Here is a 27583-nt window from a genome sequence, read left to right as displayed (position 1 = left end):
TCAAACCGCACATTTGGTAAGTGGGGAACAGGTGTGTTAGGGGAAAAGCCATTATATGGGTTTGATGGAGAACAATGAACTGGGTGCAGAGAAAGGAAAAATCAAACTTCACAGAGACAGAATGACAACCTTTCAGTAGAGAGAAGTAATCTATTACTACCCGAACCTGTGTGAAAACATATTCATCCTGCACGACCAGCGAGTTGGTGTCTACGTGTCCAGGAAAGAGGTACAGCCTATTTCCCTCGGTGCATCGTTGGGCTCTGCACTTCACGTACTGGGCACCTGGTGAGAGGTGAAAGGAGTAAGAAGTAAATTACAACCATTTACATATGCAAGCTGTGCTTTGTATGTGGCTAATTTACAAACAAGACGCATAGCCGTACGTTCCCTGTTCTCAAAATAACTTTAGGTTGGGTAACAGTAGAAAGAACCTCTTGCAATCCAAATGCAGTAGCTGCATTCTGTCACACTTCCAAACAATAATAATTCAGAAGCGTATTTTTAGGAATGACCATGAGGATCTTTCCAATGCAGGAAACCCCTATAATTGGTTTGACAGAATACACCAACGCCGTTTAGAAAGGGGGGAGTCCAGGTTTGTCTATGAGACACAGGGGATAGATTAACGAGAAGCAACATCCATCAACCCACTAAAACTCCCCGGTTTTGTCAGGAGACACCCTATTCTGCTTTACTGGACTTGAGGGACCAATCCGTACAACAGAAGGGGTCTCATCTTCCCCGTGACCTCGCTCTAAACGAGGGGAAGGGGGCGGGAGTGGGGGGGGGTCCTCTGGGTGTTGTGTGTGGCAGACTGGAGTGCAGCACTCACGGCCTTTGGCGATGCGCGTCTCGATGTGGACCACATCGGATTCTCTGTCCAGCCCCATTACCGCCCTTGAAAAGAGCGCGAGGAGGAGAAGGATGGAGGGGAGCAGGAGGAAGTGGAGACGTGGGGAAGGAAAAAAGAAAATGAGATAAAAGAGGCAGAGGCCTCGCCGTGTATCAGCTGCAGATGGACACTGCTGTTCTGCGGGAAGCCGCGTGTTTTTATCTCCTGTAAATCAGTCAGTGTAGTTTCTTCACCACCAGCCGCAATTAATCTCACTTCGCCCGAACATCAACACAGGAAACAACAACAGACACCAGCTATTCCCAGAAATATCAACCATCGCAAACGAGAGTTATGATATTGTGGGTGACAGCAAAACCATTTTGAAAAATAAGTATCTCACAAAATGTGCATGGAGAAATGGTTTCGAGGAGGACAAATAATGCATTGTCGCCTGTGTCGCTACACGTGCTGCGCCGTTCTTATTTATCTAACGCCTTGCTGTTCATGCATGTGGAGAGGACGTCCTCCAACCAATGTCCTTTTTCACGGCGGGAAAAACACTCTCGGGTTTTTGACGCGTACCATGACAAACAGGGATAAACGGGCTTACATCGATATTCACTGCCTTGTGCTCGAGCAGTCCGGATTACTAAATGACAGCGACAGCAAAAACAGCATGTCGCATTTGTGCTCAAGGGAAAGGAGAACAATTTCCCTTCAGATCTACCTGACGAGGATGAGATGAGTTTTACGCTCGACTGCCATGAGGATCTGTTTCTGACAAGGGGTCAGGGGTCATCAGCATTGTGATAATGCAAATTCTAATTAACCGCTACACAGAAGTAGGATCCAAATAATCATACCAGTAGAATCGGCCTGGCATCACGTTGTCATGAATAAGCTGCCATTTCTTCCCAAAGTCCATTGAACTGTACAGCTGCAAGATAAAATCAAGCCAATCTTCATCACACGAGTTTTAGAAAGGACATATCGTTGATAACCAGTGCAGCCATCATCACGCATCATCACATCGCGCACAAAACAAAAGACAAAACAAACCACATGTATTCATTGTGCGCTCAAAGGCTACCTTGCTGTCATGACTGTAAGCCAGTATCCAGTTCTCCTGTGCCGGATGGAAAAGCAGGCTGAGGATATTGAAGTTAATGGGATGCTTCTCAAAGCTTGCTCCTTCATCTGAACTGATGAGAACAGCGCTCTCTACCTCTGGGTCGCTGAGCATCATTATCTAAAGTACAGAGGACGAGAGAGAGGGGATATGACATTAAGAGAGAGGGGGGGGGGGGACAGAGATACTATCATTTGGCAGAAAAGAAAATAATAATGTAATTTGATGTCAGGAATGACCTTGTGAGGGATCAAAGTGATGAAATCAACAAGGAAATGCTGACCTTCTGTTTGTTGGTTGGGCAGACGTACAGGTAGCTTAAGACCGTCCTTGAGCCGACTTTGTCGTTGAGTTTGGAGTAGGTGCTTCCGTAATCAGAGGATCTGGACGGAAACAGGAACGACACATTGCGTGTTTGTATGTTAGAGAACTCACTGAGTCGGATTTGAAAGCACCACAGACTATTGGACTATTAACTACAAATCAGTTAGTTTTGCGATGCCTGCCTCTTCATGGCACACCACATGTTTTTAGATGGATGTTTTTACCTCTAAGACCTTCCTTTCCTTTATGGAAAGAAAATCAACTCGTCTGGCTTCATGCTTCATTTTTGTTTTTCATGCACTGATAAAGAAGCACTTCTGAAATCCCGCTGAAGGTGCCGTGCTGAAAAGGGGTGCTGTCATTAATCCACTAGTATTCTACTGTAAGTGCTCAAAAGGGATTACGTGAGAAAATATAATACAGAAAAACACACTCACTAATGGAAAGTCTGCTCTTTATAAAACCCTTCTTTTCAATTTCAACACCGAATGGTGGTTGAATAAAAACTATAGAGCTTTAGCGTAGTCAGTTGCTGTTGTCAAAATTCTATTTAACAGAAATTAAATTGATTAAATGAATAACAGTTGAAGGACCCATACAGAGTTTTTACAGAGTGAGAAGTGTCTTGACGAGTTTGTGGCCATTTTGTTTCTATGCAAAACAATTTTCAAGGCAGGTAGCTGAACTGTGTCACAAAGCTTTCTGGATATATATATATATATATATATATATATATAGATATATATATATATATATAGATCTATATATCTATATCTATATATATATATAGATATATATATATATCTATATATATATATATATATAGATATATATATCTATATAGATATATATATCTATATAGATATATAGATAGATATCCAGATACTGAATTAAATGCACTAATCTAAACTATTATTGAGACAAAATAAGAAATGGAGAAATAGCTAAGTAAATTGTTTTTCAAAAAAACAAAGGAGAGGGAGTTGCCCGGACAAATAATTGTTTACACTCCTTACCTTCAAGATGAAAAAGTGGAGTCAATGCTGGTTTAGAAATACTAAAATAAACAAATTCAAAATAGTATTTGCCTTATGAATGAATGCATTCAATGGGGCTGTTTACATCACTGAATGTTTACATAACAGTGTTTATAATAAAATCAGCGCACCCTAGGCATGTTCCTTTCATTTTTTTTTGAATTAACTATTAGTGCAAGTAATTGGAAAACTCCTTATTGATGCATACAATGGAAGCTGACAGTGTTGCATCATTTTTTTTGACAACACACAAGGAATATGAATAGGTTATTAAGTTTATTAGCTTTCTGTACTAAACATGTTGACATTTTCAAATGGCATTCCTCACTCGCAGCAACAATAGCATTCAGCAACATGGCTTTGATAAAAACATCATGTTAAATATCCACTTCATGTCAACAAGTGCTAAGTGGACATGTAATGAGGCACTGTCTGCCTGCAAAAGCACTTAATGGACCTCAGGTATGCTTTATGAAATGGTCAACACTAATGTACTCACCTGACTTTATTAAGTATGACTGTTCAACCACTTATTAAAGCAACTATCAGCTGGTGAAGACTATCTGATCAAGTTCAAACCAAGCTTTTAAACGGAATATTTAACCTCCATCATCATCAGCATCGTATTTCAGAATACGGTGAATAATCAGTGAATTTCACATCCAACCATCTCGAGAGATTGGCCCAAAAGAGACAAAAAAATCATCTGCGCTGCAGTTCTCTGGCCCAAAATGCCTTGCTGATGAGGTCAGAGGAGAAGCGCTGCCTGCGATGAGCTGATGACAAGGAAGCAGAGACTCCAATAACCGCTTGTCACAACAGGCGTTGAGAGAAGAGTATGTTTGAATGCACAGCAGTTGAACCTTGAAGCAGATGGGTTACAGCAGCACAAGACCACAGCGGATGCCACTCCTGTCGGCAAACAGCAGGCAAACAGCAGGACCCTGAGGTTACAATTGGCAAGGGCTCTACAAAAAAAAAAAGGCCGATAGAAGATTTGGAAAAAAATGTGCCTGGTCTGATGAGTCGCAATTCCAGAGATATTTAGATGGTGGGGGTCAGAATTTTGCATGAACAAATTGGAAGCCGGGATCCAGCCAACCTGCCGGCGGCGGCGTTGCGGTGTGGTGGATCTTTTCTTTGCACATTTCACGTGTTACTAGCAGCTTTTAAACACCCCAGCCTGGCTGAGTATTATCACTGACCGAGTACCACAGTGTGGCCGTCTTGTGACGGCTACTTCCAGCAGGAAAACACACAATGTCACAATGCCAAAATCAACCCACCGTGGTTTTCCGAAAATACGTTTTCTGTACTTGATATCTGACATCTGAGGAAAGTTTTCAGCACCTCATTAAATCAATGCAATGTGGATTAAAGTAAATTCTTAAGGCAGAAGGGAGTCCGACAAAGTACCAGCAAAGTGTAGCTAATAAAGTGGTTGGCTTGTGGCGTTTGTATTAACTGCAAATTGCAATAAAAAGACAAAAACATTGAACACAAGCATTGTCCTTGAATATAAAAACAATTCTGAGCGATGAACACATTGTTGTCTCCCAGCCCATTACTCGGCATTCATGCTCATGGATATGTGTGTATTAAAGACAATGAGGAAGGAATTCAGGGATCAGTGGTGAAATCCTTTCATCCTGCGTTTTCATTTTCTATCTTAAATTAAGGCCTATTGTTCTCCCTGTTTTCAACTGACTCAGATATTTAGTTCCATCCTCTCGTATTAAGTTTTTATTTCAGCAGAGGAAGCGTAATTGTGGTATTTTGGTTTCTATAGTGGGACAAACGAGCACACAAAGCCGACGAATAGAGGTTTGATTTAAAAAGAGAATAATAAATTAGAAGAAACTATACAGTTCTGTGTCCCTATTAATTAAATATCCTTCTGAATGTAGTCACTTAGTTGTACCACATTATGTGATGGTGCGTATACAATCCATGCATCCCCATGACAAGGGTAGATGTGTTAGTCATCCCAATCTTCATAACTCTCCTTCCTACCTCGCCAATCCACACTCCCGGTTCTACCTGAGTGCCTCCTAATGTCATTTTCCTGCATAATTGGATAGATACCCAGTGTCTGCTACCATTGTCTGTGCATCAATCTGAGTCGTCCCATTTGGTGTTGACATTGTTCACAAAGCCTTACCCCTCAAACTCATTTGTGTTTGTGTTTAAGGACTCCTTTCAGTTGGCATATCTGTGTTTGATGACACTGTGGAATGAAGCCTTTAAAATGATGTTATTAGATTGTGAGGTTTACTGTGCAGAAAATAAAACAAAAACTTGAAATGCGTTTAGAAAGTTTTCACCCATTGTTCTGCACATCTGCCACCGACAGGGGCCCCCGAGCTGTGGTCATAAATCATTTACTGTGTCATCAAAGGAATCATTTACTCACGTTTCTTCTCAATACATTCAAATCTCTGTTTTTCTAATACTCACACTAAGAGCTTTTGTGCAACCCCTGAGGTACACTCTAATTTACTGGTGGTGCTACTGTTAAGCAGACATCTTGATGATGGAAGACCTCCTGTACACAATATGGGATTTCAAAATGTGTCAAATCGGGTGTAAATCTTGGCGGCGCCTCTGGTGAAACAGATATTAATTTGGAACTCTGTGCTTGGCAGACTGATGGTCTCTTTTCCACATGTATTTCAGTATGAAATGAGTTCTCTGCAGGTTATGGGAGAGGTGAGAAAAAAGCCATATCGGGGCACTAGATTGGCCTCCGTGGTATGATCCTTAATGAATTCCATTCTTATTTATGATCGACAGGGCACGGTAGCTCACCTCTCAATACATGCTGAACAGAATTACTACGGCTATACAGCAGCAATCGCATGTCAATTGCCTAAGAAACAAAAGGTTATGGACAATCAATCCTAAAACTCCATCAGGACGTTTCTAGGTCAGAGGAGAATAATCCTTCAGATAACTCTTCCGGTGTATCTTTCAAAAATAGCCTTTCAAAAACGTTATTTGTTGATAATGGACAGAAAATAGGATGGGCCTCTTAAAAGATGTTTTATTTAGGAGACTTGAAGAGGCAAAGATGAGAATGCTTCATTCTGAACTACTTCCGATTGCTTTATTAAAATAAACTTCATATTGGCTCCCAGTGAAACTTGATTGTTTTTATCCTAGCAAATGGCGACACTATAAATCACACTTACACTACACTGCACTCTCTATGAATATATTATCCTTATTGTTTTTAGGGCTGTGCTTTTTCATTTTCATAAAATCCTCGCAATAATGCCGTAACCTTTGTATTTAGATAGAAGCAGGGAATAACAGCGATGATTAAAAACAAACTTACCTCCAAAGTGAGCTCTCAGTAACGGCGCCCAGGTTGAAATCATACAGCTTAGTCAAGATCAGGATCACCTACAACATAAGAGCAAGGAACACGCTTAATTATATGTCACTAAAACGCTTTTGAATGAGTTCCTCATTACCTGTCTACACCTAATGGTGTGGAATGAATACAACATGTCTGCTAAATCCCCGCTATTAATGAATATAAGCCCTATACTGTATGTTATCCAGTGTGACAAGTGATCCTCGTGTTGCCAGGAGATGTCAGTCTGACGCTGACAGGATCTGAAGAAAAAAATGAGGCCTGTCGAGAATTTTGTCCGTAGCTCATGTGGAATGATACCCACGTAACGGCAAAAGCTGAACATCATTGTTCACTGGAGAATGAAAAGATATGCAGTCACTGGCTGCAGAGCCCCCTTCCCTTATGTCTCCTTTTACCTACAAAATAATAAAGTAGCTGCAAAACCACCAACAAATATGGACCCTCAAATGTCGTAGAAAGATGTTATGTCACTTTTTTAACTCACTGGAAGATGTCCAGTTGCAGTCTCGGCTAAACGCTTTTGCGTGTTCTCTGAGGTTGGTTGGACAATGTGTTTCTGGGGGAAACAAAAACGTGGCCCATAAAAGCCAGACGAGGCACAGAGGGCAGAGTGAAATGGTGTGCAAACGAATTATTGTCACTCCAATGGCATTATAAATGACTTCCCATGGGGACGCTCATAACTGTAGAATAGAAAGGGGGGAGGGGGGAATGCGGTAGAGAGTTTAGGGCAGAGCATGGAGGGGGAAGACGGAATGGTAGATAGCAACAATCAAGGAGCAGGAACATGGCATAATATGACGAATTTTTAAAAGGCCTGAAAGATATGTCAAAAGCTCAATTACAGCGAGTTTAAACACATTAACCTTGTGGGACCCACGGAACGAGTCATTAAACCGAGAAAAGTCACACAAGACTCCGAGGAACAAAGACATGCCTCTAAGCCTGCTTTGGAAATGTTAAGAAACCAATTGACCCACAATTTAGCCATCAGCGGCCACTGTGCGTGGCTAGGGACTATCTGCATTACAGGTTAATTAACCAATCACACAGAGAGATAAGCATTTGCATAACTAAATGCGCCACGTCTGCAAGGTCCAACGCTGGAGTCTGAATCAATTTGGAGTACAGACTTAGTTAAGTGTCTGTGATGTTAGGCCTAATTGCCTGCTTTGAAAAATACATACAAGAGAAAAACTCTTCCAAACTGTTGATCACCTGTCTCTTTGATTCTCTTTTGCTAACAGCAATGACTCTGTGTCCTGGGACATTATATATACCACAAGGTAAATTGAATCTGGAATTGATTTCATCAGTGTCAAACTACAGGCGTTTCATCCCTAACCAAAGGGATTTAAATATCCAGCACTGCAAATGAACCGAGTGAAGAACGTATAAATGTTCCCAGTTTTATGGGTTTCAATCACTTGCACCATCTCGCACATGGATCCAATTTAATCAAATACTCACGAACTTAGTTGAGGACGTTTAACTGAGTCTAAAAATAGCCCGAAATGGCAACGCTTGATGACAAAAGCCTCTCAGCACCCGAGCTGTCATTAGGAGCTGCGTCTTCAACGTTGTCAACGTGTTTGTGCTGTTGCCTCATTAACAAAAGCTGACCCGGTGAAATGGGTCACTAGAGATCCACCTCCGGGACCAACGGACCAGTGAGGCAGATGACTGTTTGGTTGATTCGTCCCTAGGTAGATACATCGGGAGAATGCGTGTTCCCATGTCTTCAACATTATTGATAGCTGTGCGTTTGGGACTACAGTCAATAGCTGGCAATTACATGCAAACGCTGAGGGAAGGCAAAAGACTTGCACATCGGTGGTACGGCTTAAAGGAATGCTTTACCCACACGATTACCATTTGCATATAAAGTACTTAGCACACAATACCTTGAATCCTTCAAAACGACTTAGTTGTAGAGACAAAAAGAAAAATCTTGACGAATTGAATTACAAATTCTGAAAATATGAATGCGGCTACAACGGCGGAATTCTATCAAAAGAAACTCTCACACAACCTCATGGAGTATATTCCAACCCTTGAATGGACGAGTAGCTACCTGAACAAGCGTGAGACCGTTTTTGAAATAAAATAGTTTTATCACTCATGACTGAGTGGTGAGAAGTGCATAAATGAGAATTGGATTATACTACATGTTGTAACGTTTGTAAACACATTCCAATGAAGTTCTTCACCAATTTATTTGAATTCATTAAGACCTTTCTCAGTTTTTTTATTTGCGAGAAAATCAGTTTTAATTCAAGGTAACACACAAATAAATTATATTCAAATAGTCATTTTTGGAGTTGAAGTATACCTTTTGGTTTATGGTGCAGCCCTGCATTTATGTAAATACTGGGACCAAACAAACATAGAATGGCTTCCAGAATTATTTTGAGCCTTCTAGGTAAATACAATTTTCCATGCGTAATATCGCTCACTTGCATACATGAAATTAAGTAAGGACCCTGGAAGGCCAAAAGCAGTGCATTTATTCATGTTTATGTTTTATTGATGTGAGCAAAGAGAGCTTTGCCCCGGGAAAGTCAACCAATCATTTTTCAGATTGGCTCTCCTCCTCTGAGGAGGAGGAGGAATTGGCTTTAGTCATCCTTTTATCCCAAAGTTCTATTTTATCACTTTCTTTTCCTGCGTTGCTTCCTTTTTGGGGAGGAATTCTCCGTTGTTTCGTCGTTCTTTCAGTCTCTCTTTGTTTGTTTTTCTTTATTCCTTTTTAACAAAGGCTCTCCAGGTCCTTTCATTGACTGCGCGTTTCTTTTAGGTTTAGCTTTTTTTTTTAATGCAGCTTCATTTCACCTGCAGAGGGAGAAAACATCCTTAAAGGCACAGTCAGTGCTGTTTGGCCATGCAAAGGTATTAACTCTTTTGCTCTCAAATTTTTAGAGTGCTTCAGTGGGACGTGAGAAGCATCTCAATTCCACGTCGGCGGGCAGAGGATTTTCTACAGAGCTCGCTATTTAGTCATGAATCATCTCTGTGTACTGTCCAGTAACATGGCTATCAACGAAATGAACTAGCACATCCGTGCAGCTTTATAGAGCTTTCTTACGCCGCGCTCCAAACGGAACCCGTTGCCCCCAGTAAAGCATCATTAAGGCAGCACCCGTCAAAAACATTTCTGTTTAATTGGGTAGCCAAGGGAAAAAAGGGACGCCAACTAAAAAAAATAAGATCACACCTCCAGATTGTTGATTCTTTCCTTCTCATGGTTAACACACAACAGGAAGTAGGATAAATCTTCAGAAATGTAAGAAATGCAGATACTCTTATGTAGATCTGGTACTGTTTTTGAACGTAGCCGCAGGGGCCAACTGAAAGATCTAAATTAATTTCCAAGGGATCCCCAAAGTTGATAAGAGAGAGCGATGTAAGGCTCTTTGTCATGTCACGACTAACAGTTCATTCTCAGGGAACCATTGAGAAAGATATCCATATTATTTACCTTTACTAGATAGGGAAGATGTCACCGCTGAAATGCTACTAATTTACATTCTAGTGAATACACATAAGCCCTTGTATATTGTACTATGGGGTAAACATCAGAATAGAGGAGTAACCCTTGAGTTAAATGACAACATCAAAATGCTTGACAACTCACTGAAATGTGTCAACCCTATTAAATCATGTCTTAAAGATTAAGCTTCTATAAGCTGGCTTTTACGCAAATATAACTGCTGTCTTAGTTTCAATTTTTGCTGCCTTATCAGATTTGAAAAATTAGAGTAAAAGTCAGTTTTCCAACTCAAATATTTTAATCAGTTATAACAATAATAACTTTATTTGAACAGAAAAGTACCTCACTGATACTAACAATCTTTTTCAGCAGTACAACAAAGCTCATTCAACACACATGTTTCACAATTTGTGACATACACCAAACAAAACAGTTATTAGTGTACTGCAGATTATATATATATATATATATATATATATATATATATATATATATATATATATATATATATATATATATATATTATGTTGGCCAATAAATAAGATGCAGTTCTAGTACAGACGTTTCAGTACTTTTTATATTATAATCTAGTCAAAAATATCTGTTATTACAACTTAAAAAAGGGATCGGTATCAAGGTTGTTAGTGCTATCTGTGTGTGTGTGTGTGTGTGTGTGTGTGTGTGTGTGTGTGTGTGTGTGTTTTAAAAGAAAGTAGCATATCCCATCTGTTTCTTGTTTGCTTTAACTTGCAAATATCTGAAACACATCTGTGAATTCATCGGTTGTGCTTTTCCACAGGCAGGAAGGTAATGAAAAACAAATATCAGATTGAAAAAGAAATGAAACTGACTAAATGAAAGCACTCAATAGTAGAGACATGGTCATGAAAACATGGATAATCACAATGGATTGATTGAAGAGTCCCTACAGATTCAACAAAAATACACAAAAGATGTTTTTGAGTGCAAGTGGTATCTGTTATAGGCAAGACTGGGTTGATGCTTAGCCTTTACATGTGCTTGTACCTGTGTCGTTGGATAAATGCCCCCTAATTTTGCTAGTTCCTTTGAATAATAAGAGTTATAGCAGTACGTGAGGTGCAAGAGGAAACACATTGGAAAACCTAGTAGGATGATGATGAACACATCCTAGCAACATCCCAGACACCAGATCTGGCCCATCAATGACTCACTACACTGCATTTACCTGGCCAGTTGCAATTCTGAAGAAACAAAAATAAAACATGTTTCATGTGTTGTTAAACTCTGCATTTTGCATTCTCAACTTCATTAAGAGAAATTAAATAGAAACCGAGCGCGAGTCATTGGAGTAATTCCGCCAAGTGCTGTGTTTTATCAAAAGTCCAATAGCTAATTAACATCGTAGATCCCCCACACAGCGAGAACATGTTATCACTTTCAATTAAAATGTCTTGTGATGTGAAGGGAAAAGAACACAATGAAGACTATTGTTTTATTTTACTTTGTTGAGATAAAAACACATTTGGAAAAAACTATTTGTTTATAAAGTCATTTGTGTATTAAAATGATGTGAAGACAACACGTCCAACGCGCCAAATACATAAATTGCAACTTCATTAATATAGATTAATATATTCATGCATCCATTAGAAATGATCTGATGCAAACACCTGCAGAGAAAAGAAATGCAGTATTTGTTGCAAATTTGCATTCATTTCTTTAAGGCTCGACACAGCGACGAGGGCAAAATCAAGACGCACTGCAAGGGGGCGGAGGGATATGAACACAACAGCCTGATTGTGGCTCAGTGAGGACGTCTCCAAAGTAGAGCACTTAGCAGAAAAGACGAGTGTCTTTCGGGAGAAATGGTGCGGTCGAAGAGAGGCCTGACTCTGTCCTCATCTTATCTGTGGACCAAATTGATTGTTTGTACTTTTGGGGGCGAAAACACACTCACCGGGATTCTTCTTTCATCGAGCAAAATGCGAGGCGTCCCTTGTGCATTAGTTTGCTGTCTGTCTGCTTGCTTTCCCTCCTGACTCCGGAGCTTTGGTCGTATTGCTCCGATGCAAGTTTCAACAATCAATTCAGTCCATCATGGAGCGGGGGGGGAATTAATGAAATGGGCTGAATAGGAAAGGGATTCACTTCTAACACAGCTCTGTTGTTTTGGGCATTAAGATGCTTTGTTTCTTTAAATCAAGCTTTGGGTAAAACGTAAATTAATTAGTTTAATGGACTAAGTATGAACTAAGTATAGAAATATGCTCCAAACTGATTTTTCTTCTTTGTTTTTGTAGCCAAATGCATTCTGGTTTGTACAAAAGGTGGAAAAACAGGAAGCGCAGCATTGAAGGACAAATCTGATGGGAATTTGGAAAGCGTTCAATGGTTTTGACACATTTGACAAGGTTTTAGTCACGTCCCGTGCAATTTTAAATGGATTGTAAGCGACGTGGAGAAAAGGAAACACAATATTAGCATTTTACTCTTAAAGTGTATTGTTCAGTGGATGAAGGTACGGAAGCATGACTAAACATACTTCCTTTCCAGTACAAAAGTTGATCAAATAAAATCTTTTGATCAGTCTGAACACTGCCTAGTTTATACTTTAATTTGAACAATATGCATGTATTTCCTTCATTCTCTTCTATTAAGATTTGGATTTTAATGGCATGTCTTCTGTCAGCGGGGATCTAAGCCGGATCAAAAGGCGATAGTGGGTCCTAATTGAGGTTTTGGAAAAGAGAGGCGCTGCACCTTAACAGACCCCAAAAAGTGCAGCGAGAATGCGATGATGAGCTAAATGTGTCGCACAATTCCTTGTTTCGCCTTCCCACCCTCACATTGCTGAATGGCATTGTTCATAATGTGTAGAGTTAAGTTCAGATTTGAGTACCTATATATCCTAAAATACAGCACCAGTCAAAAGTTTGGACACACTTTCTCATTGAATTATAAGAGAAAATGTATCCAAACTTTTGACTTGTACCGTCTGCCAGGATTGGAAGTGGGGTTTTTTCCAGGCAACAAACCACTATGTTTTTGGTCTGAATTGAGGTCACAGGAAGGTGGTGAAGTTAGAGCGGATCGGTGATGGGATTCCATTCATTTGTGCAGGTCAACTTTGTTTTGGGTGTTTTATCATGATTTGGACTAATTTCTGGACCAGTTGAGTTTTTTTCCCCTGGTGAAATGGTGTAGATACAGTTCAGTCAATGGGTCCCTTCTTCAATTTAAAGAGATTCTTCCAAAAACATGGTTTTATACATACAGATATGTACGAGGTACATAACTTTGCATTTAGCCCATCCTCAGCAGTTTAGGGGCAGCGGTTTGCTGTTAAGAGCTCGGGAGCATCTGTGGGTTCAGTGAGCTTGTTTGGTATTCATATTTTGCAATTTGGCAAATAAATATCATTACCATTTTATGTTGATGGACTGCATTATGTTTACTTGCAAATTAATTTGTTGTGAGAAATTAGAAGTACACACACATCACTTAAATGAGACTAGGTCAGTAGAAAGACATTTTGCGCAAAATATGACAATATGTTTGATGAAATCTCTGAATATTGAGCCATTGAAAGATGAAGAAGGAGTTAACAATAAAGGACAATGGAATTTATTGGGATCATAATAACATATGGTCCTTTAAAGCTTGTGAAAAGCATTATTTAACTATAAGAGTATGTAATAAATTGAAATAATACCTTTTTGTATTTTGTGCTTTTTTTGTATTTGCACTGGAATGATGTACCATTCACATCTGCTACAATACAATCATTGACTTGGTGAAATTATGCAGAATTTCTGCAATCTTTCCTCTGCAGGTGGGTATTTTGTCATATGTTCAGAATTGTTGACATAATTTCATCCACCTTCTTCTCGTTTTGTTCAAGGCAGAAAGAACCACTGATTTCAGAGAATTCGTATCAAGATACCAATTGGTCGAGTGTGCCATTTTGTAAATGTATCATTTTCTGTTTAAAATGTTTCTATCATCTCTATTGATTGCCCAGTGAATGTGTGTGTGGGGCTTTATCTTATCTATCCCGCTAAACAGGATAAAACTGTCTCCGAGCTATCCTTGTAATGTGTAAATGCATCAGTAAATGTCGTTCTTCGAGACCAAATACCGCTTCAATGTTCTGCAAGTCTCAGGTTTTAATGTCACGCAACTTATTTCACCTTACAAAAGTAGCAAGAATACTAAAGAACAGGACAAAATTAGTCAGGTCCTTTTAGCATAAAGAAAACAGTTTCCATTAATTGCCTCGTTTAGAGTTGACTCTATCTCTGTGATGATTAATAAAGAGGTCATCACCCAATTTGAAATTGAAATTTGTGATTTCTCCCAATCAGAAAATGCATAAATTTGTTTTCATAACCTAATCACAGCTAAAGTATGTGTCTGCCACACTGCAACAAGTATTAAAGTAATTAATCACATGCAAAACTGTCAAATATAATTCGGCACCCGCTTTGTCACTTTGATTAAAACTGTAATAAGTGTGTGTTGTGTGTGTTAAGCAGAGGGAGAGAGGCTGAGACAGATCATTGTGAAATCATGCTACAACGCTGCGCTTGGACATGAACTCGTGGCAGCCTTTACATTTGCTGTTTAAAATGCACTTTGAGAGTCAAAAGTACAGTCTAAGTGCTGAGGAAGTGCTGAGCGCCCATGTTAATGTGATGCATCACGGTCCCCAAAGCACAAATGATTCATGAAAAAAGGGGCACAAATGCATGTCATTTGAAGAGTAAAACCTTGTATTTCTCACCAAATTATTTCAACAGAGAGAGAGGGTAAATTGTATCCCATGTACCATAAAATAACACTAAGGCATAAAAACATTTTGTATTTCTCTCAACAAATTTTTCTCAAATGTATCACTCACGCTTATGCGAAATTGTTTTTTCCTGCTGTAACCAGCAATCTGCCTCTTACATTCTATCAGCGTCTTACAATCACATCAGTGGACAGTGCACCCCTAAAGGCTCGAGACGGGCTGGATTATTGAACGGACTCATTGTGCCGACATCCCGAGGGGCAAGCAGGTGGAGGACGAAAATGGCTAGTAGAAAAAAAAGAACATTGTCTTATTTTTTCTTCTATCCGAAACCACTTTAAAATCCGTATCTAGTCAAATGAATCAGAGCCTTGACTGACCAACCACATTACACAAAAAAGGTCTAAATGCTGAGCCCCACTTTGACTGAACCTTGTGTGCCTTTTTTTTTCAATTAAAAAGGGATTTTTACCCAAAAATTATAACTTTAAAACCATGAAAATAGGATTGTGTGTGTGTAATAGAAAAACATGAAAAATTATCAGACCTCAGATTTATCTTTTTAAAGCTTTTCATCATCCTGTAGGACCCACAAACTGGGGTCAAATGCCTGTGTGAATTGGGAACCCATTCCAACTGATTTTATGGATCAAGGAGTTTCTATGGAACCAGCTCTGGCATGTTAAATGGAATGGCTGTCTATCTAATGAACCGGTTTTAAACACAAGTGTGCCCCTGGGCCGTGCCATTTCCTTTTTTTATATTGTCTATTTATACCGTTGAGATTATGTGCAACAATAACCGCTTCGTTCTGATTAAGCACGGGGACAACAGGGCCCAAGGGGCCTGTGTGATTCCCATCCAGTCACAGCAGAAACAGACAAAAAGATTTTATAGAGGTGCCAGATAGATTTGACTCTCACTACTACTTCAGACCCGACATTGCCAATTAACAATGAGATTGACCCCTAACAGAAGAACAACAGCTGGCATCATCGATGTTCACCTCCTCAGACCCTCATTCTCATTATAGGTGGACCTTATCTACACCAGCATACAGTATGCTTTCAAAAAGAGAAGCTCAAGGGAGGCGATGTCGATAAAGTCGCTCATTAACTCTTCTTAACAACGGCGCCTAGTTTGGTCGGCTGTCAGTGAGGAGCTTGTAAAAATGGTCAATCAGGAGCCGAAAATCATTTAGCTGCCAATAACTCACTGATCACCAGCTGACTGGCCCCACTAAGACTTTTGCCTTTAGGAGGGGGGCAGGGGGGAGGTACGCATGCCTCGACTGTAGGATGTGCTGCGAGGGCTGCTGAGAAAGATAACCAACATCGTGTTACAGCTTGAACACTCGTGTAAGGCAAAAATACTGACATATTGATTTACCATATAGAGCATCCCAAGCCAAGTTTATTTATCCATAGTTTAATTAGTTTGATCTCACCTTGTGCTTATATTTCTGGCACGCGGCATTGCAAAGATTTCTGATTCCTGAAATCATGAATCTTCATCTCTCCATCCCCATGCACATTCAGGTAAGTAAGAAACCTCCCGTCAGTAAATATTAGAGGCTGTTATGTTATGTTATGACGCACGCATTAAAACAGGGGACTTGTGGAGTGTGTGTTTTATCCCCACGGTCAATTCCAATCAACGTTATCTCAGGTAAAGTCAGAGACCGTAAAGCAGGAATTCCCACTTTTGTCTTGCTAGCGAGCTACTTTTTAACTGACCGTAGTCATGGCGATCTACCGCCCCACCCATCCCCACCCTCCGAGGAACGACCCACAGCGGGGGGGGACAGGTAATCATGCAAACGGGTAGTAGCGGTAATCACATGGAACAACAGCGCTGCAAGCCCCGAGCACAAAAACACACCCATACGAAGAAAAAAAACGAGCCTCTCATCGGTCATACACTCTTGGTCATTAACTTCCTCGATGCACTGATTGGAGTCAGCCACGGTCGCTTTTAAATCAAACTAAATGGGCCCGTTAGTAAGCAAGGATCGTTAATTAGCATTAGCATTAGCTTCCGTTGGCTCCCGCAGTCGACTGCGCATGCGTGACGTGATGATTTTATCAATGGCGGGCGATCTGTTGGTACTCCCACGGCGATCGACCGGCCGATCGTGATCAACCTCTTGCCCGCCCCCCCCCCCCCCACCCCCTGCCGTAGAGCTATGACTCCAGGCTTTGATGTCTCGCACAATCACAGAAATCAAATAAAAGATGGTTGGGCTGATCTGTGGACAGATTTGAGGTTTTAGAAGATGAATTTTTTATCAAATGCTTTACCCCCCCCCCCCCCCTCCATCCCTCCACCCCACGCATTCACCATCACCTGCTACATCTTTCTCATTTCACTCCCTGTGGGACTTTACATCTTGGCCAGATCACAGGCAAAGTCTTGGATTGAATATTTGATTGAGCTACCCAAGACCACGGGAATGAAGTAATTTTCCTTCAAATGTTCCTTTTAGATTGGATTTATTATCAGTCATTTACATCTATTATAGTCTGAGCTCTAACACCCAGTCATAAAATGCCATCAATTTAAACCCGGCAGTTCCACTCGTACTTTTTGAGCCCCAGACAGGCGTCCAGACTGTATAAATCTCACATGTTGACTGGCTGCAGTGACAAGCTCATCAGTGATGATCCAGTGAACAGTGTCCTGCAGTATAAAAGGCCATTGTTGCTGAAGACATCTCAAACCACCAATATTTCACAATACAGCTCACAAATCAGATTGCATTTCTGGTTCATTTCAACGGAGACTGTCCGTAGCAATATATCAATTTGGGTAGAGTCTGCAACGCCTTCGACGTAATGAAATATGTTACCAAACAAAAATTGAAATGCGTAGTGGTTAAAAAAGCCAGCCTTTTAAAATTTTCTGCAGAGTTGGATATTGTATGGATATTAAGAGCGTTTCTGGAACACACAAATCTTCTGATTAATGTTCCTGGCACACACCCTTTCCCCCAACAAACTGAGTTGATCTAAATTACCTGCAGTAAAAAAGACAAAGTAGCCCCATTGTTTAGTCTAAGCCTGTGTGTAAGATCCTTGTACCTGATAAATGCTGGAGCTTGCGAACACTTTTGCATGCAGCATGAGATAAAATCTTCCTTGTTTTGTCTTAGTGGTGGTAAACTGGTGTGTGTGTGTGTGTGTGTGTGTGTGTGTGTGTGTGTGTGTGTGTGTGTGTGTGTAAGCATAGGGGGTGATCTGGGTGGTTGCTGCAATGTCTTGTCATTCATTAAGGCAATGCATAGTTCCATCAACCTGTTTTGAAGCGCAAAGCTCGGCAACTTTTGAACCACAAATATTACAATGCAGCGTTCATCCAGGCAATTAGACAACTATACCAACAATTGTGAGACAAATATCAACGACAAAAACCTGGTGGATTTAAAAGAAGGTTATAGTCTCATCAGTGTCACATTAGTTTGCTGGACACAATCCTTATTAGTAGCGATTGCACCTTCCTGAGAGACAATACTTTAAATATTTCATAAATAATGAATGTATTGGGATTGCTTCACAGAAATGAACCTGCGCGTTTAACTGTTCATTTTAGGTTGAGGGCACAAACACTTTGTTAAAAAAAAAAAAAGATTCACGCGGTTTTGGAAAAGCCAGAGGGAATCCTGCAGGTGAACACTGATGTCCATCAGGCGCGCAATACGCGCGCACTGATAAAGAAGCATGACCATGCATGTGAAGCGAGAACACGTACCGCTCATTCTCACTTGTACGTGTACGTTAGAATTAAATGAGTTTGCAGGTAGAAACGACCCTGGTGCTCTCATCTCGTTAAACAAAATATACAGAATTGAAGTTCCGGAGAAATAGGAATATTTGCATCGTAACAAGTGTATTGGAAAATAGCGGGCTGTCTAAAACCGTCGCGATGATATTTAAACACGTGTTTATTTGGTCGAACTGAAACTCACGCTGCTGTTGTGTCCGGACCAGTGCACCATCGCCTGGTTGTGCGCAGAGTCTCCCGACAGAGCAAAAGTAGAAGTGTCCAGGTGCGGTTCACTCTGCCTCGGGTTGGACCCTCTGCTTTCCTCCCCCGTGCGCCGGTACTCGGGTCTGGAGTTGGAAACACCTTGGACCGTCTCCACCAGGCGCTCTTTTGACCGAGCGTCTCCACTGGAACTCCTATCCACGTTGTCCGTATATGTTGCACGCACGTTCCTTTTTGCCCTCTTTTTTATCTCAGAAAATGCATTTGCTGACATTACATTCGTGGCGGGTCGCCCTTGGTCGCCCTCGGGTGTCTTATCATTCTTTTTACCTGGCATTTTGAGGCGATTGTGACAGTTTGGTGCCGTTTTGATGCCGGTCAGCGCATCGTTTCCTCTCAGTTTTTCGCTCTCTACTTTCTTGCGAGTGTTCGGTTTCAAAGGAACGGCTGCTCCCGATGCAGAAGAAATGGAAACTTTCGCGCTATTGTCGACTTTAACCTCCGTTGATTTTCGGGCCGTAAGTTCCTCCAGCTCAGTCACATCCAGGCGATAAAATGTATAATTTGATCTCGGAGAACTTACTCCCGCTTGAGCCACAAACTTGGGGTGAAAGGAGTCGAGCCACGCGAAAGCCAGGAGGGAAAACCTCACAAATGACCTCAGTCCCATTGTGTTCTTTCAAAGTGAAAAGAGGTCAAGAAACTTCTAAAACATCCCGGGTATCATCTTTACGAGGAAGACACCATTCCGCAGATAAGCTCGCGTCCAGGAATTTGTCAAAGTGAGGGACCAGTTGGGGAGGCGCTGCGCATCAGGCGAGCGCGCCGACAGAGTGACTGCAGAAAACGATCCGAGCTTATTGCCCATCAGGATATTTGGGGAGAAAAGGCTTTGACATCCTTTTTTTGAATTTTTTTTTATTTTATGATTTTATTTTTTTCTCCTGGGATGCCACAGCTTTTACTCTGCACTGTTTTGGAGGCTATTTTTAAGTATGAAAGTTATCCAAAACAGCACGTTATTGACAGGAGAAGTCATTCGTGCTCTGCAGAATAGAGGAGTGTTCACGCTGTGGCAATTTGTCTTTGCATCTGAAACGACGGAAAAACAAAATGTATGCCTACTTCACATCAATCACCACCTGTCAACTGTGTGCAAGCGCGTGCCGAGTGCATTTTGCGCAAATTCACTTGGACTTCCTGCCAAAGATCAAGAAGTGATCCGATGTAATTGTATGTGCATAGCTGCAGATGTTCAAGATTTTCTCCACTGTGGGTATTTCTGGTGACACTCTAAGCTTTTTTTTTAATTAGGCCACTAATAGGATTCACCTCAGGCCCTCTACTGCACAACAGCCCATGAAACAAGGAGACCTTTGAAGTCAGACTGTGATATATTTGCTGTGATCTTCATGACTTTTTGGTGGCACACAGGCAACAGCAAGCTTTCAACAACGCTGTTTTAATCATGGCACCTTCACATTTTGCATTATTTATTAATTTATACACTGTGCACATTTAAAAAAAACAGCTTTCTCTGAATCAATATGCTACTTGAAATGTATTAGTTTCAATTAGTGGAGCCAAACAAATTCTGAAATGCAATTCCTATTTCCTGCTGATAGGGCCCCTTTTTCAGTTGTTACAGTAAATTATACGTAAGACGTTTTTTCCCCCTTTATATTTCCCCTTGAAACATACTGCAGATGTGTTTGTTTCAGCTGCACAAAAGCAGATTATTATTTTCAAGTGGAGGATGTCCTTCTTTTTCATGGACGACAAACCCACATTAGAATTCAAAGAACAGCACATAGAATGCAACCATTCAATTGAACGAGAAAGTGTGTCCAAACCTTTGACTGGTACTGTATGTCCCTGTAATATGGGGGCGGATGTTACGTGTATTACAGGAGCAATATACTCCTTTCTGTCAAGCTAAAACCAATCCAAGACCTGAACATACTACGCACAGACTTCCACACTTCTGCTAATATGCCATGTAGTCCTGACTGTCATTCGTGGGAGAAACTAAAGTGAAGAGGCGTTGCTGTGCGACCAACTGTCCTCTCCATTGCATAGCGAACACACTGTCTGAAAACTGGTGAAACCATATCGCATGTGTTTTGAGAATTCCTGCTTTAGGACTGCCGCTATTTACTTTACTGTGGAGGAACCGCCGGCTGCAAAATCCCGCATTTACTGAGCTGTAAAAAATGCTGAAGTGTGGGGGATAAGAATATTCCCCCGTCCTTGAACGCTGCACAGCCAGAAATGAGCACAGAACAACCCAGTGCAAGAAATGAAATTGACATTAGTTCATTGCTGAGAACAGCACCTTCTCATCTTGCACATGTCCTTAGACAGTGCAGTAAAAACAGCATTCAGAACACTAGCCCAGTGCTGCCATCCTCCTCGGAAGGATCGCTTTTTGGTCACTGTTTTTTTTTGGCACGGCTGTACAAACAAATTGAGATTCATACAAGTGAGGGCTGCGGGCAGCAGGTGCTACTGTTGTAACTTCGCCGCGTGCCAGACAGCTCCCTCTCTCTACAGGCCATTCCCGCCAGAACGCCTCTGCAATGAGGGGGTAATTGGACTGATCACACTCTGTTTACCCATTATGGTGCTAAGATGAAGTGGGTTGTTCCCAAACACCCTTTGACAGGCCTGGAAGGGAGGAGGAGCCTCTTTCGTCAAAGACACGTCTTTAAATCAGTACTAACCTTGGGCCGGGAGAGCATTGGGTGGATTTCTGCATGTTTGTGTTTTTGTGTGTGAGGGAGAGAGTGAAAGAAAGAGCCCTGTGTTGATATGTAAATAATTATCTGGGGGAGGAGAGTTTTGATGTGTCTCAGTACGCGTCAAACTATGACAAAGACTACGGCGTGTTCCTGGGTGGAGAACATCTCAGGCTCTGCATGAGAATCTCAACCACAGTTAGAGAGAATACGAGAAGATGAGAGGGTAAGACTGAGAAGTGTACATCGGTGTGGCTCATTCATTTTTATGCGCTCTCCTCCCCCAGTGTAGATCATTAGCAAGCTTATCAGATGTAATCATCTCATTCTGGTGGCGCATAACTTAGACAGTCCCTGCAAACAGCCCTCGTCCTCTCTCCTGTTTCTGCCGAAGACAGGAAGCAAGCTCTAAAGCTTTTCAGGACAAAATCCCATTTGTGCATCCGCTGTCTGCATCCCAAGCTTGTTAGTTCCAACACTTCAGTGATCCCGGCGGAGCAGACGCATCGGCAGCAGCAGGAACCATAATGGCCGTCGCCCAGACAGCCCGTACTTGCATGCAGGAGATGAACAGCAAGGTGCATCCTCTACTCGGCTGTACCCATGCCATTAAAGAAAAGAAAAGAAACGCACCTTCGTTGTAGATGGCAACACTTATTTTGCACCTCCTTCATTGTCTAGATGAAAGAAAAGCATTTTAAAATCACAGTGGGAGTAGTTTAGGACAATTTGCCACTGTAATAAACTGGCCGCGTCGCTGAAAAAATATAAAGCTGCTCATTGGCGAATCCATGGATTTACTAATATCTCTTTGATGTCTTTGTTCTTGAGCCTTTTCCCTGTACATGAACACAGGAACTAGCCTGTCGAGATATCAATGCAATTTGCTTGATATCCCACAGCTGCCGCTCAACGGTTTGTAGCATTTTCTCAGATGTTCTGGGTCAGTTAGAGTTTTTGTTCCTTCATCCGTATTCTTTAAGATGGTCCAAGTTATTTAAAGGACATTCTCAGTTTATTACAACTTGCTAGAGCGCTGTAATTTGACCATTTTGTCTCCCAGTTATGATTATACTCTAACCACCAATGTGACTGCGGTTTCTGGGAACAGGGGGACATTACAAAAGATGAGGGGAAAACACAAGCAGTTAGATAATCAGGTTGTAAGCCAACAGTTCAGGTACATTGAACACCATTCTTTGGAGGTAAAGTACCAAGTGAGCACTCCCATAATGTCCCTCTTTGCAATACTGTCGCCTTCAATTTTAATATTGCACCTAAAAAGGTAAGAAATGCGATATTACTCCAAATGGCTTTTCTATCAATCTCAACGATGAAATTATGTTAATGAGTGTATCTGCAATTTCTCAAAATGGGAAAACTGAGCATATCAGTAAAGTGTTCTACTCACAATGTATGTCATTAGTCGTCCCTGCAGTGCAATCTGCGCTCTTGCAATACAAAATGCACTATTAGAAATTATGCATGATAATATATGGTTATGTTTAGGCACTCACAATGCTTCCCCAGGGGTAGGAAAGAGCGATAGACGAGAGTTACAAGTTGTACGAATGTAAAAAAAAAAAAAAGATCCCTGTTAGAGGGTGGCCTAATGGAATACCACTCTCATTTCTCCTTTACACAATTTAAAGCTTTTTTTCTCTAGAATATTACCTTTGTATGTTCTCCCCTCCAAAAAGCAAGTTGCGCGACACTCGTGCCTTACGTAGACACACCTCTACAGATATGTGTGTATGAGTGTCTGTTTCTCTCATCCAAGAGACGGACTGACAACCGTTTCAGGGTGTTTCAGTGCCGTGTGCCAAATGCATGCTCGAAAAGGCTACTAAAACCCAAGTGGAGTTAGAATGTAAGGCAAAATTTAATTATTGATTGAAGACTGAATTCTTCTATTAAACCACTTCTGGGACTGTAATGTGTGTGTCAGTGTGTGTGTGTGTGTGTGCGCCCGTATGTGGGTCCAAATAATACATTTTGCTCAAATATCTCCACACAATATGACCAACAGATATATTGACACAATTATGCAGCTGCTGTGTTTATTTCTAATGAACTTGTTTGTTTATTGATACTGGAGAGCAGACGCCATCTGTTATCAAGCAGAAATTCTTTGACCCAATTTGAAAATACCAGATCTGTCTGTTGAAGGGAAACACCAGCAATGTAACGCAGGACGGCTGTTTGACTTGCACAAATGAACATTTCAACTCTTTTTGTACCGTTGCCCAGTTGTTCGCATATGCCACTAACTGCTGTGTCTTCCGCATGGATGCCTCCCATGGGAGGGAGGGGGGAGGCTCCTCAATGGGGAGGCGTCCACGAAGACACTCGTACATTTTCCTCTTGCCGATGAAGCACATTTCTAACGGCATACAGACAAACAAAGAGAGGAATCTGAAAAGCCGTACTGATGCCACAGAAGAGAATGGTGGTGATGAGAAACGTGCCCATCTGGTACCAGTTCCTGCAGCATAAGGATGATGTTTCTGTCTGAGAACATGTTGTACTTTACAGTACGGCTGCAGTTCATTTACAGTTTACATCAATACATTGTTTATTTTGTTAAGGTTGAGACAAAGCTTTCCCTGGATCTATCAAGTGACCTCTGTTAGCGCCGGAACACTAAGACACCATCGTATGGACACAATCTTGATTCTCTGGTTTCTGGCCTTAGGACATCTATTATGTCCACAAATACTTTTCAGACTGTATTGTGGGAGGAATATATGCATATTTTAAATCAAGTCTTATTTAAGTTAGTTCCAGAAGGACGGTGGATGGCAAACAACAACAAGAATAGATTAGATTTAAAAAAGTGATTTGCCCAAACCCCTTCTCTCCTTGTTGGCATTAGGATGATGGTGGGGCAAATTTATAGCAGCATAACATGGCAAATTAAAAGGAACCGCTACGTGTCTGGAATGACAACTGAAGAAGAGTCCTCCCTGCTCCAACATCATAAACAAGTAACGGTCGTATTCTTTACTGTCGTGGTAGATTTTCTGCTGACAAGAGAGAAGCGAGAGGAAGCAAACTTCTTCCCCACAATGGATTCTGTCCCACATTAATACATCTGCCGTGTGGCCTAACTGGGGCTTTCAGTGGGATTCCTGTAGGCTGAAAGGGAAGTCAATAGTATTGAAACCCTCTGCAACTTCTCTTTTATTATCAAAGGAGGACATTGGAACTGAAATAAATGTTTGGCGTTTACCCCACTTTCTAGGGTCTACAGGAAGGCAACTGCTTACCAACAACAACGCCTTTCTTTCCCATTACACACAGGTAAAGCTCGCCATATACGTTCCTCCTTTCTGACTGTTTGTCTTCCTTTCAAGTACATTCCCAGCACCGTGCCCAACCCTCTCTCTGTCTATGTGCCTCCACTTGCACTTCCTCGCTTCTTTCCCATCTCACGCCTTTTGAAGTCTGAGACAGCTCGTGATCCAACGTGATTCTTCTTTTTTTTTTTTTGGATAGCCAAAGGGAAATGGTTCAGAAAGATGGGCTCAAGTTCGATTACAGCTGTTAATCAAAAATCTACACTGCCCAGCATGGCGTGATGTGAGAAATGATTTTGGTTTCCATGTGTCAAAGTCACTGTGTGTTACCTGCATCAGCCTATATGAAGATATATCGTCCTGTAAAACTGGAAACATTACTCCCCAGACAGAATTACAAAAATGAAAACTTGCCGGGAGAATACAGAGCACACAACCGTGAAGATATGCAATAGAGGACAAAAGAATCTGAAAGCAGAATAAATACACACCAAATATCCACGCTCAAGGTACTGCATCTTCTCTGCCTCAGTGCAAGCCATATATATCACTGTTCTGCAATCCCTGGATTATGTTCTCTGACGATGTTGTTGAGCATTTACGCTCACCGGTTTCTACATTTTTTGTGTGATTGTAAAATCTTTCAACTCATTCTGGTGGCATGTTTTTGTTCGTAGATAAATGAGAAAATCCCGGAAGCAGTATGGTCTGCCAAACTGTTTTTTCGTTTGTTTTACGACACTTCAACTTTGGGATCCGTCAGAGCACAAAATGTTGAAAGCCCACACATTGTGGCTCCAAAAGATAATTTTAGTATTCTTAAAACTTCTTCTTTTGGCAGTTATGCAGTCCAGTCAGCAGTAATTAGTGTAGTGCAAGTTACACATCTTGTGAATTACAAATTACAAGTTAGTGACTTTTAGAACTTCTCAGAAAAAGTAATTTGTTGTATTACTGATGACTTCACTTTCTTTACTTTTACTTTTATTATATATTTGTTAACAGACCAGCATAGCGAACAACCTTCCCATACAGTCTGTGTGTGAAGGTAACAACAAGAGTCAGCCAACTGAAGAAAAAGGCAAAACCGAAGTCAACCATCCATCATCTCACGGTAACACCTTGAAAAAGTAACCCGACACTACGACATCACCAAAAAAAACAAAAGAAGTGTCAATACATGAACGTAATCAAACCCGTAGCTGACTTTGACCACCTGCATTTGTTGTACTTGTGTACAATTCAACAACATAAATTGTGATCACCTCGCAAAAAATCCAAGCTCTCAGCATTCATTCACTAGCCAGCACCTTCGCTGGTTGAGTCTCAACATTATCCCAAGATCTTTCATACTCATGCAGTGGAGTAGAATGATGGCGCTGAATTGCATCCCACGAGACTCACCTAATGGTTTTTCTTTCTAATTTTCAATTGCACTACCGAGCTGTCACATTTACAGCCTGCACGGTAAATCTCAAACTAAAACTGTGCAAATGAGGAATGTGAGACAGATGTATTAAAACCTCTCATTCCTCACCAGTGCAATCGCATACTGTACCTAGAGGACCAGAGCACAGCAGACAGCTAATTATAAAGCAAGGGTCAATTCAGGGCAGAAGATGGAGGCAAATGAAATGGAAGAACAATGAGTGAGCCTGGAGGACTACAATGGATACCGTGATGGAGTCTAGAAGTGCTGCAGATGGATCTGCAACACAATGAGTCATCACTGAAACACTGCTTTTTATCACTCGTATCATGCTGCTTGAAAACAGGATCACATATTCATCTACCTGTCTGAATGCACAGCATACTGTAAATAGAACATCAAAATGTCATTTAAAGGCCAAATCAGTTTTGTTTTTTTAGCATTATTCTGTGTTTTAAGGCCAGAAATATGTGGACGCGCCTCTCTATACGTTGGTGTTGTTTTACATGATTTGGACAAATGGCTGTTGGGTTCGGATTAACGGAAATGTTGATGATACAACCTTCAGGAGAAGGATATTTGAGACAATAGTGTGCTACCAATATTTTGGCAACACTTTTAATTTTAATATAAAAATGGCACTGTGGTGTACAATCCGAGTTTGTTTGAGACGGATGGTCACTATATTGAAAAAAGCTTAAGTTTCTAAAGGTAAACCTAATTTAAAATAAAAGCCATTTTCCATGCTTAAATAAATGTTGTATTCGTGGTTTTGTTTGTCCACCAGTCAACAAATGCCATGTTACTACAGTATGTATTAACATATATTAACATAATTCACCATGGGATTCAAAACGGGTGAATACATGACTTTAACTGCTCCAATGAAAAAGCTACTAAAAGGAAATGCACAATACAAGCCTGACATTAATTAAAGGAACTATAGGTATAACAGATAAATGCAAATTATACTTTAAACTCTATGAGGATACCCCCGATGCACTGTTTCCTTCTGTACAGTTAGATTTGGGGAGCCTCAGTCTAACAAGCTTAGTATATTTCAAACTACAGGTACGTTTGTGAGAAAAGTTTGCAGAGTCAAGTATCACAACTGAAGTGAAAGCAGCTTTAAAGTGTCACTTTGTGTTTGTGTATTTCC

The 27583-nt window shown here is 40.9% G+C and overlaps 1 protein-coding gene across 1 annotated transcript in view; it reads right to left on the bottom strand.

The window, feature by feature from the left end:
* Window positions 1-19966, bottom strand: part of LOC120820581 (VPS10 domain-containing receptor SorCS3) — a 38925-nt gene extending 18959 nt beyond the window's left edge. Inside the window, exons 1-7 of the mRNA XM_040178525.2 lie at window positions 18939-19966; window positions 6666-6733; window positions 2251-2350; window positions 1929-2087; window positions 1702-1775; window positions 836-900; window positions 167-285 (exon numbers count right to left, since the gene is read on the bottom strand). Coding sequence (XP_040034459.2) covers window positions 167-285; window positions 836-900; window positions 1702-1775; window positions 1929-2087; window positions 2251-2350; window positions 6666-6733; window positions 18939-19628 — 1275 coding nt within the window. The 5' untranslated portion in view covers window positions 19629-19966. The remainder of the gene's footprint in view (window positions 1-166; window positions 286-835; window positions 901-1701; window positions 1776-1928; window positions 2088-2250; window positions 2351-6665; window positions 6734-18938) is intronic.
* Between the last annotated feature and the right edge of the window lie 7617 nt (window positions 19967-27583).

This window comes from Gasterosteus aculeatus, chromosome 6 (assembly GCF_964276395.1).
Source record: "Gasterosteus aculeatus chromosome 6, fGasAcu3.hap1.1, whole genome shotgun sequence".
NCBI lineage: Eukaryota > Metazoa > Chordata > Actinopteri > Perciformes > Gasterosteidae > Gasterosteus > Gasterosteus aculeatus.
Note: the sequence above shows the minus strand (reverse complement) of the source record. Positions and strands in the feature narration are given on the sequence as shown.